Raw genomic sequence first — 10,815 nt, 5'->3', positions numbered from 1 at the left:
GTCCTTATTATGGGCTATGTCACTAAAATAAAATATGATATAGTTTCTTGAATACAAATTAGTTGGGCTAATTGATTTGCATGGCAAAGCTAGAAGCATATCTCATGCAGAAAAGATGTTGAAGACTAAAATATGTATCGAATATACAGTGGATATATAAAATCGATGTAATGTTTCTTTTTTAATAACATAAACCCAAAATCTTCAATAAAAAGTCTTAATAAAATATGAAAGCATAATATTTTTGCACATAAGTGAAGACCGTAACCCAAATCAAGTTCCTGAACCCACTAAATTAACCAAACAGTGCAGAAGACATGAGATGATTTTATGATAATATATTGTATAATTATCCTAAAATTGTCAAATATATCAAGTTCCATTAACTGTAAATTATGACTTTAATGGGTAGATTACATTTCACTGGTATATAATTAAGGAAGAAAATGAACACAAATGTCTTAAAAGAAGTAGAATATTTTAATTTTATTAGATAAAGACACTTTATAGCTTTTATTGCACAAAGAAAAAGCCCCCGGCCCTCAATATTGCAATGTATCGTTTTAGAATGAAGTTTCCCTACAAAATGCAAGCCAAAGACAATAAGAGCTGATATGGTGCATAGAGGTAGATACAGAAACACCAATATCAAGGCAACACAGCTACTAAATAGTTTATTATATACTGCATTCATGTTATTAAAATGTAACTGTCATTTCACAAAACACCCACATAAAGATTTGTCAGCTCATTGTAATGCTAGTCCATGAGATCCCACGACACCCAAAGCTGATAATCAATAATCCATTAAGTATATTTGGAGCATCAGCGTTGCCATTTTTCTGTGGGGGAAGGATGTACAATTTGAACTAAGACCTTTTGAAATTAAAACAAATAGAGTAATACATACGGTACAAATATTTAGTCACTGGAGCTTTACATCCAGGAAAATGAAGAAATCCTAATAATTACTTACCTTTGGTGACCTCAAAGCAGTTCGAACAGTGAACCATACGCTTGTAAATCCACAAGCTGTCCCCAGCCTTTAGATTACCCAAAGTAATGTTACACACCTCACACTGCCAAAACACAAATGCTCACATGAGGAAACAGAATCCTGAGACAACAATGGCTGTATACATCAAAAATATTCTGTGAGGTCTTAATAATTAGGAGTTCATGAGTCACTGGTAATTTCAAAACAATACTAAGACTTTACTTTGGTAAAGTCTTGACATAGTTGTTTTTCAACCACTGCTTGTTGTTGACCAAAGAAAGGAAAGCCCCATCTTAAAATTATTTTACTCACTTTAAAGCAGGAAGCATGGCATTTCATATTTATGTCATCCAGGACCATCTTGGCATCACCAGTGAAGGGCTTACGGCAGACTGTGCACAGATCTTTCTCTAGCACTGTCCTGTGTGGGACAAAAATTTATCAAGTGTTTATATTAGAGTAAAAGAAAAGTGACTGTATATATGTGTTCTTGATTTAATTCTATTAATTTTGTTTCGGTTTTATTTATATAACACCAAATCACAGCAACAGTCGCCTCAATGCACTTTATATTTTAAGGTAAACCATACAATAATACAGAGAAAACCCCAACCCCAGTCAGACACCACCTATGAGCAACCCTTGGTAACAGTGGGAAGGGAAAATCTCCCTTTTAACAGGAAGAAAACTCTGGCAGAGCCAAACTCAGGGAGGAAGACAGGATAAATATCAAGTTTACCTTCTTAACTTTCAGCAAACTATAACAGCAACAATTGGATGGACTGGTGCAAAAACAATTACAGCAGAAATAAATGGTCCCCTAGTTCTACCTCAATTTTTTTTGATTGCCTTGAATGCTGAGCAATGCCCCCTACAGCTAGTTAGGTTTTTAAACAAACACGTGATCTTTAGGTTTACTTTAGGTGTATTTGCTAAAAAGCAATTATTAACATGCTGACATGCTGTATTAAGGTGGTTAATGTGACAGATGCTTAAAATCTGCATATCAGCACATTAGCATGCCGATATTCATGCTTTGCTCAAAGCAACACTGTATCCAAGTACAGCTTCACTGAGCTTCTAGATGACAGTCAGTCTGCACACTTATTTCCACACAAATGTTTTCAGTGTCTAAAAAGGCTATTGCTGCCCGATTCCTACCTTTCAGGAGGTGCATATGCACTCTTCACGGAAGACTTTGAGTAGGTTGGCTCTGACAGAATGTCATCTGACCTGCTGAGAGAGTTAATGAAAGAGTGTTGTTTTACTAACTCGTACAGTGTTTGTGTGCCAGTGATAAGTTTTGGATTCGTTTGTTCAAAAAATAATTTAATACCTGCGGCTCCTGTATGATGTAGAAGAGTAGATGGAGGGACTTGTGATACTGGTGTACTCATAACTGTAAAAAGATAACATGGCCCAGAGATTGCATGTGGAGTTTAGAATATGTTTAGCGCATACTGTTTATAATGTCTTTGTTTGCTTTGCTTCATACCTGGAGTCTGGTCTGGAGTAAGTATAAGTGTTGCGGTTGCTGCTATAGTCATCACTGAGTATGAAAAAAGGGAACAAATCAGGAATAATAGAAAGAGTATAACCACGCTGCACTATATTTTTATAACAAAAGGTTGAGAGACAGTGATAGTAATTACCTGGTAGTTATGGTATAGGAGGTGGTGCGAGTGGAGGGTATATCACTGGAGTATGAACTGTAGCTATAAAGAGGCAATGGATTTAGTTTGATAAGAAAGAGCTGGATGTAGAAAATATTGTTATGATTAAATAAATTAGAGTTTGATGAGGTATAAAGAAACAGAAATTCTAAAGGAGAATAATAATAATTTGAATAAGTAAATGGGTAATCCAGGAGTGCTCTGTTAGTTTACCTGGAGAGGCTGCGGGTAGAAGATGTTGACACTGGAGAGGGACTTTCTCCTCTAAATGACAAGATAAACAAAAAAGGTCAATTTGACAAAACTACACACAAACTACACAATTTTTTGGTCATTTTTGTCATTCATTTCTACTGCTTACCCTCTGCTGCTCTCCACAGTGACAATCTCTGTCTTTTTGACGCTTGAGCTGCTAAAATGGCAAAATGTGAGGTTTCATCCACCACAATGGTGAAATAGTTGTTTTGTTTTTTAATGACTAAATGTTCGCTGAGATGTCTCACCTGACTGGGGAAGAGGAATCAGATCTGATGGAAGTAGGCAGCAGGGTGTCATACAGCTGATCCTCAGCTCTGCAGTGACAGAAATGTAAATTTAGTGATTATACTGTATGTGCAGTTCTTATTTTTTTTAAATTCTGTTTTCTTTTGTACAACAGTTGAGGTTTATACAAGGTTTATCTTACTTAAAGGAAGTCTTTGTGGGGGTTTTAGCTTTAAAAACATCACTGAAAAAGTAAAAAGAACACCAAACATTTTACTGTACTGTTTGTATATTTATATCGGTGCCACTGTTTGTGTATTGTGCTGTAGTAACTTACTCATCATAGCTGCTTTTCACTGTCACAGTCTTAGTAGTGGACACGATTGATTTGCTGTGACGAAGCCAATATCAGGTATTACATAATGATCAGTAACGTATGATTATAGTGTCAAATTAAACAGCATCAATTTACTTACTTTAAATGATCTCAATACACCATTTATAAGAACATACCTAATATATAACATATAAGGTATACTGTGACGTGCATTGTGTGCTTTTCAGCAACTCTACTTTCGACATCATTAAATTCAATAACAATTGCAACAATTTATTAGATTTTTATTACAGCGTGTATAAAGGCTAAACGGGAGGACTCATAATGAAAGAGTGTATGCATTACCTGTCATCAACCTTGACTGAACCTGGAATGAGTGTATCATAGAGTTGGTCTTTAGCACTACAACAGACAAAAGTAAGAGACATTGTTAGTCGTTTTTTAATCACATTTTGCTGCGTCGAGCTTGGAAGCTCCCTAAACTTTATGGTGCTAATAAATATTTTTTTAAATCTCTGGCATATTACAGAGTCTAATAATAGTTATTTACATGGAGTCATGACGTCAGCAAACTTAGTCATGTCAGGAATATTTAGATTCCTGAACATTTACTCCAAAGTTACTGCATGCAAAAAACACTAATCATATTCACTCACACTGCTCTGTCAGATGTGTTGTGTATACTATTTATTTTCAAATGGTTTATTGATCAGCTATGTTTTGTTAAACACTAAAGGAGACTAATACTGTGGGACAACTACATTGTGGTAGCTCAATGTTTTGGACAAAAGTACATCTCATGGCACAGTGCAATATCAGATAGTAGAATAACAAATTAAATTTATTGCTATATAAAAAATGACTTTTATCTGACTAATTTGAATATGTCATCTTAACAGTATGCAGAGGGTCAGAGGAACATAACCGGATTGCGCGCGCTAGGATGGTACTCACTTTGTGTCAGTGCTGCTTTTCACTGTCACAGTCTTAGTTGTGGAGATAGTTGTTTTGCTGCATAGAGAAAAATGTGTCTTACTGAGAATGTAATTACTGAAAGCCTGGTGCCATGACCAATATAATCTAAGTTCTGGGCTTCACCTCTCTGTGGGTGACAGATCATCCTGGATGGATGAGGGGAGGTGCGTGTCGTAAACTTTGTCCTCCGTACTGCACAGAACAATAAAAATATAAATAAATCTGAAATTGCAGGTGACACATGGGTTATAATACTACACTAACTGAATAATCTGTGTCTTACTCTTTGGTGAGGGTAACAGTTGTCTCCGTCACTTTGGGTGTCGTTAAGGTAGGTGAGTAGGGTTGGTATTCTTGCCTGTTTGGAAAGATGGGGAAAAACTCAGCCTCTCATGTAGCATGATGTGCTTATATGTGGCCTCTTTAAGAAACTCTAAATATACATCTAAGTGCTGCAATTTCTAAGATGCTTTTAAAATACTGGGTTAGCTTGTAAAGCAAAAGCTGTTGTGACTTATTATATCTGAAGGCTCAGCCTTACTGGCCTATGACTTCTAAGTGAAAGTAGCAATAAGTCAGTATGAAAATATTCAGTGTTCAGTATACTACTAAATCTTAGTTTTAGCTATACACATACACAGTGAAATTGTATATTCTATGAAAAACTAATTACACCTTTCATATTTTCATTAAATTTAAGAGGGTAAGTTGCAGTTAGGAACCGATAATCAAATACACTTAATTGATCACCCAACCTGACTGACATGATGTTGCAGGAGACTCGTGACTGATAAAATCATTCGAAAATGTATTACTTCAAGTTTTTGCTGCTAAAGGTTGTTCTACAAGCTAATGAATCCGTGCGGGTACTTAGTGTTTTACAGGATTGCAAAGAGTCCTGTCAAGAGTTTCCTTCTCACAGGACTGGTGTATAAGTTCTGGCAAGTACAGTCTGATATTACTATTTCACAGGGTCATTATGATTGATTTCATTCCATAAAAACAATTGTTAAATGTTGTACTTGGTTTCAGTGGAGCTCTTTTTTAACGAATTGATGTATAACTGGGTAGTCTAACCTGTAATGATTAAAACTGATGTTGGTCATGTTACTAAATATACTTGTTAGTTGCTCGACTTCAGATTCAACAGCCTGATGAGTGACGATGATGCTGTTTCTCATACTGAAGTAAATAATTAAAATATTGCATCTACTATAAATCACTACATTATTTTTACCCTTTGCTGGAAGTCCTGACCCGGTCAGAGAATGTCCCAGAGCTGATTGGAGTTTTAGTCACAGGAGACCTATAAAGGCAAATAAATGTCAATAATATGATACGGATTGCATGTGTAATAATGTAACTTGATGCAGTGTTCCCTACTTGACGCTTTGGGTGGTGGTAGTAGTGGTCTCAGTAGTTGATCCATCCTTGGTGACTGTGGTTGTTTTGGTGCTGAAAAAAGAGAGACGTGAAACCCATTTACTTAACGTGTCATTGTAATGTGTTAACTTGCTGGTGTGTTCATGCATTCCTTGTGTACCTTGTCTTTGGATACTCTGTCACAGTAGTCTTGGTTGTGGTGGTGCTGCAGGGACATGGAAATACAAGATTACACATTATATTAATTTCTCCTCTGTTGATTATTGCATTAGATGCAATGGACTGGAGCTTTACGTACACAGTGGGTGAATCTGCCTTCACAGATGAATATGTACTGTAACAAAGAGGCAGATCATTCAGGTGATTTCCTATTCAAAAATTCCAGAAAGAGTCAATTTTGGGCTATGAGTGGTTTTACAAAAATGTACCTTTTAGTGTAGGAGGTCTTAGTGGAAGAAAGAGTGCTGCAAAACAGAAAAAAACTCTTACTTAATCTCATGCCTTGAAGTGCACAAATTAATAATAACACAACTGTAACAAAACTGTGACTGTAAAAGAAGAAAACTGTACTAACTTGGTCTTCAGGTCATTCTGCTTTCCACCGAACCTTCAGTGAGAGAAATGACTCATTATTGTTCCTGCCATTTATATGGCTTTTATTTAAATATATCACATGTGTCACACAAATGGTACCTCTTGCTGAGCTCTTGCACAGATGTAGCTGTGTTGCTTGGTTTGGTGGCTGTTTCTTCTTCAGGCTCTAAACTGTGAGAAATACATAAAAATTTACAGGATGCAAAAGAATAAGAGACTCTTTTCTTAACTTGAAACCAGTCATCACAGAACATATTAGTGTTCCTTCATTTGTCTGCAAATTAAGGTGAATTTAAATGTTTGTTTTACCTCGCAAGAGTTTCATTGGATTTGTATTGACCTAGAACACTTCTGGCGAAGTTTGGATCTTGGCTGTAGGAGAAAAAAAACTATTTACACAGAGATGACTCAATGCTGTGACTCGCAAGAGGAATGTGAGAAGGCCTTTTTTAAGGTTGAAAGAAATCTGAGCTTTGACCCAAAAGTCACACCCAACAATTCTGCCATTCTCTAAATGCATGTGTGCGTAAGCATCTGTGTTTTAACTTTTATCCTTGTTGTACTTACTCAACAGGTTCTTCCTCATCATCTGGTTTTCTGATCCAGCTGTTGTCTTTTAGAAGAGAAGTCTTGCCTGGTAATACAGGACAGAAAAAATTACACATTTATCATTCATTTACTTAATTAAGTAACACACTGTTTTTAAGGACTTAAAAGTTAATACCTGTTTAACAGAACATAATAGAGCCAATTAAAAACTAATTAGCACACTGCTCCTGAAAATTAAATGAGGAAGGTATTTATAAAGTTTTCTAATCAATGAATACTCTTTTTTTGCATCTCAGGTCTTGTCTTTACTGCTGCACACTGCAACAACTGCACATTGCTGTATTCGAGCTGTGGTTTCTCTCACTGTGATGCACTTAAAAATTAAATTAAAATATAGCATGTATGGGGCGAACATAAGTACTGGGCTTGTGCATTTGTAAGTATTTTAAGTCTTAGATGAAATAAACTACTCTGTTTTTAAAATTGATTGGTTCATTATTTGTAATTCGAATTTCTGTATCATTTATATCACTATTAATATACAAAAATATGTATCTTTATATATTTATAATATGCAATATATCCTTCAGTCTATTTTACTATTTTTCCCCCATTGTTTTTATTTTGACAAATTCTTTTTAGTTTACATACTCATTTTGACTACAAGCAATAATCTAACCTATTTCAGTGAGTGTAATAACAAAGGGAAACAATTTCATGCATGTTTTAAATATATTAAGTATATTATTAACATAATTAATAGGCAGCAGAGTCATATAACTACTGGAACCTTTCAGTCTTGCATCTGCTATTTTAAAAATCCACATTACTTAGAATTTGATTTGTAAATTTTATTCTTTGATATTTCTCAACTTACCAGTTTTGTAAGCGCTCATTTTGAAATTTTACCTGTAAGTGTGAAACAACAAGAACATTGATGAGAAAACAGGGAAAAAATGGAGCACAGCTCATTAGCCACTGGGTGGCACGCTAGGCTAAAACCTTTTATGTGCCGTTGGTGTCTTTATGCTGCATAATGAAGTGAACAAGTAATCACTGCTTTCTGCCATCTGTATACTTGTGTCATGAGCACACACATGCCCTTCATGGACAGACTGGATTTATGAGCTTGCCTTGTTGGGTTTGACACTGCATCTGTAGTAAATCAAAAGTTCTGTTTAACCCCAGACTCAGGAAATATTAAGCTTAAACTGGTTAGTCTTGATTTGTACCCACATGTAAGACACACCCACCCACAACACACCTTCTCCAAACACGCCTTTGTCATCAAAACAGAGACCTTTTGCTGAGAAAGGCGTGACAGGCCACAGTCGATCGATGATAAAGCTTGCGCCCTTTCATTTCACCCTCCAGCACGAACATACATCATAAACCTCAAGGTAGACTTACAACCCCAACAGAAGTTATAACTGTAAATGGCATATTTGTCTGTTCATGAGTCCAATTAGTTTTTTTTTTGTCATTGTTATGTGTTTCTGGATATTTAATTATCGGACAAAAACAACAACAACAACAATCTTCTAGTTTCTAAAAGATAATTTAAATGTTTTCAGATAAGATATCATAAAACAGATCAAATCTCTCATCCAGTGGTTTATCGGATCTGAACTGTTGTGAGAAAAAACATTAAAGGCAGAATATGCTCAAAAAACGTTTATGCCCAAAATGCTGACTTTAAGTAATTTGATTACATGTAAAGTTTCCATGTAATTTTGTTACATAAGTACAATTTAAAATGTTACATTTAATGGAATCTGATCAAATGAATTTCACTTGATTTTATACATTCTGTTTTTACCAAACATATTCTCCTTGATTATGATTCATGTTTTGAATAAAAAAACTTTTGATTTTATCGCTTTCATCACGTTTCACTTGAAATAATTTCTTCATCTTTATTTAGGGTGATTGTTTTTGAGTGCACAACTGCAAATCAGTCCGTTCTGACTCCTCTTTTTATCTGTAAGGCACCATTATTTCCTCAAAAGAAATGCAATCTGACATAAACACTACAACGATATCATTACATAACCCGACATACAGTGTGTTCTCTGATTTATTTTCCTTTACGCCTCAATGCAAAACACCATCTCAAAAAACTCGTCTCATATACAATCTCAATTTATCGAGTATATTTTTAATACCTCTGAAGTATCATTGCACACAGTTTCAGCTAAAATAAAAAACTGATAAAACATTCACACACAGAGAAAGAGTACATACCTCCACAGAAACCTCTTTGACTTGATGGAAAACTCTCACTTCCAGCTCGGCGCTCAACACCTGTCTGTCACGCTACACAATCACACCCTTGTCATTCCTTTTGCTTTAAACCTTAAGGGAGTGGAGATTCAAGGCCACCCACGGGCGTGGCTTTACGGAAGAATCAGAGAATAGGTTTTCTCTCTCTGTCGCTCTCATTCTACATGTTTCTATCTCCGTCATCAGTGTTTCCTAATTGCTTGTTTTTCGAGAACATGGAACTGGGTGGAGTGCTGAAAGACCTGCAGCTCAACTTGAGTGATGAGGAAGCAAACCTCCAACGTGGGTGTGGGATTCTCTCTGTCCTAATCCTACTACAGGCTTGAACTTGCATAAATATATTTTTAACACTAGAAAGTAATCTTGTGGCTTTTTTATGCTCATTGTGTTATAATGTAAATTGAAGATAGAAATATAAAGCATGCGCACACACTTCACTCACTTCATTAGGTACACTTCTAACCAAATTAATCCAGTATGGTAGTTCTGCTATAAATTCCACCTATTAAGAATCCTCTATATTTTTGCTGATGTTGTCAGTAAGATGATAATTCTATTGGGGTCATGAGACTGAGAGTGTACTCAGTTGCCTGTGATTTTAAATGTAAATGCTGCCTGTGGTGGTGTTTTTATTGCATTCAGTTTTGCAGATAGACTAAATGAAGTGGCTTGTGTGTGTATTTGAATATTTTTGGAGGCGTTTTAGCATTTAGTACGACAGTTAAGAGTAAAGCTTGGAGAAAGACAGCACCAAATGGCATGGTGCAGATTCAAACCAGAGCCTTTGCAATAGCCCGACAGCTGAATGAAGGGAGCTCAACCAGAACCCTGTGTTTTTAATGTTGAATGTAGATTTCTGAAGGAGTTGCCAAAGGTACCAGTTATACCAACTTAACATGCAAAACAGGGATGTTGAACTTGTTTTACACTTGTTTTACACCCCTGCGCTAACTTAATATAATGAAAGACGTGCAGTTTGTCAGTATGTCCCTATTTTTCTCCATGATTAAGAAAATGCTGCTGTAGTAAATGAAACTTATATGCTTATCTTTGGGCTTAAAATGTAAGAAATAAATGTGTAAAATTACAGAAAAGGCTTTGGTAGCTCATTGCACAGACTGTCCAGTAATCCTTTCTTTCTTTCTTTCTTTCTTTCTTTCTTTCTTTCTTTCTTTCTTTCTTTCTTTCTTTCTTTCTTTCTTTCTTTCTTTCTTTCTTTCTTTCTTTCTTTCTTTCTTTCTTTCTTTCTTTCTTTCTTTCTTTCTTTCTTTTACTGTGGACCCATTGTGAAAACCAGAAATTCCTCATAAATGTCTTTAGCAGATATTGAAAAAGTGTTATCTTCTCTCATTTACTAATTACTTTCATGTAGCATGAACCTCAATGGGGGAAGTCTTTATCAGTAACAAAAGCTGTAAAACCAAAAGTACAGTTAAAATTTCAAAACTGGTGCCCTCCTTCATTGAATTGGAGTCTCCCCACAGGTCTTGTGTTTGAACCTCTGAGTAAAAAGATTACCCCGCTATATAACCATGTATCAA

The 10,815-nt window shown here is 35.6% G+C and overlaps 1 protein-coding gene across 4 annotated transcripts; it reads right to left on the bottom strand.

The window, feature by feature from the left end:
- Positions 1–461: 461 nt before the first annotated feature.
- Positions 462–9,360, bottom strand: scel (sciellin). Of its 4 annotated transcripts, none has more exons than XM_026145900.2 (27): positions 9,236–9,360; positions 7,869–7,900; positions 7,010–7,076; positions 6,752–6,814; positions 6,542–6,613; positions 6,423–6,455; positions 6,277–6,312; positions 6,147–6,182; positions 6,009–6,053; positions 5,849–5,920; positions 5,703–5,771; positions 4,749–4,823; positions 4,589–4,657; positions 4,445–4,501; positions 3,836–3,892; positions 3,491–3,544; positions 3,356–3,397; positions 3,174–3,242; positions 3,032–3,079; positions 2,884–2,934; positions 2,650–2,712; positions 2,493–2,546; positions 2,334–2,396; positions 2,159–2,233; positions 1,310–1,418; positions 977–1,079; positions 462–842 (listed from the first exon to the last, which is right to left on the bottom strand). In XM_026145900.2, the coding sequence occupies exons 2-27, from the start codon at positions 7,885–7,887 to the stop codon at positions 826–828; spliced, it is 1,518 nt and encodes a 505-aa protein (XP_026001685.2). In that variant the 5' UTR covers positions 7,888–7,900; positions 9,236–9,360; the 3' UTR covers positions 462–825. The 4 variants fall into 4 exon arrangements, with proteins under 4 accessions (XP_026001685.2, XP_026001684.2, XP_080146723.1 ...); XM_026145899.2 differs by having other exon boundaries at positions 3,032–3,082; positions 9,236–9,359; XM_080290597.1 differs by lacking the exon at positions 3,356–3,397 and having other exon boundaries at positions 3,032–3,082.
- Between the last annotated feature and the right edge of the window lie 1,455 nt (positions 9,361–10,815).

The sequence above is a fragment of the Astatotilapia calliptera genome, chromosome 16, assembly GCF_964374335.1.
Source record: "Astatotilapia calliptera chromosome 16, fAstCal68.1, whole genome shotgun sequence".
NCBI lineage: Eukaryota > Metazoa > Chordata > Actinopteri > Cichliformes > Cichlidae > Astatotilapia > Astatotilapia calliptera.
This window is presented reverse-complemented; position numbering and strand designations above follow the sequence as displayed.

What these genes read in the sequence shown, in the direction of transcription:
- scel (XM_026145899.2), bottom strand. An exon ending in GTCAGGACTTCCAGCAAAGG is followed by an intron (nt 4,824 to 5,702) that starts GTAAAAATAATG and finishes CTTTCCAAACAG; the next exon opens with GCAAGAATACCAACCCTACT. An exon ending in GATCTGTCACCCACAGAGAG is followed by an intron (nt 4,502 to 4,588) that starts GTGAAGCCCAGA and finishes TTCTCTATGCAG; the next exon opens with CAAAACAACTATCTCCACAA.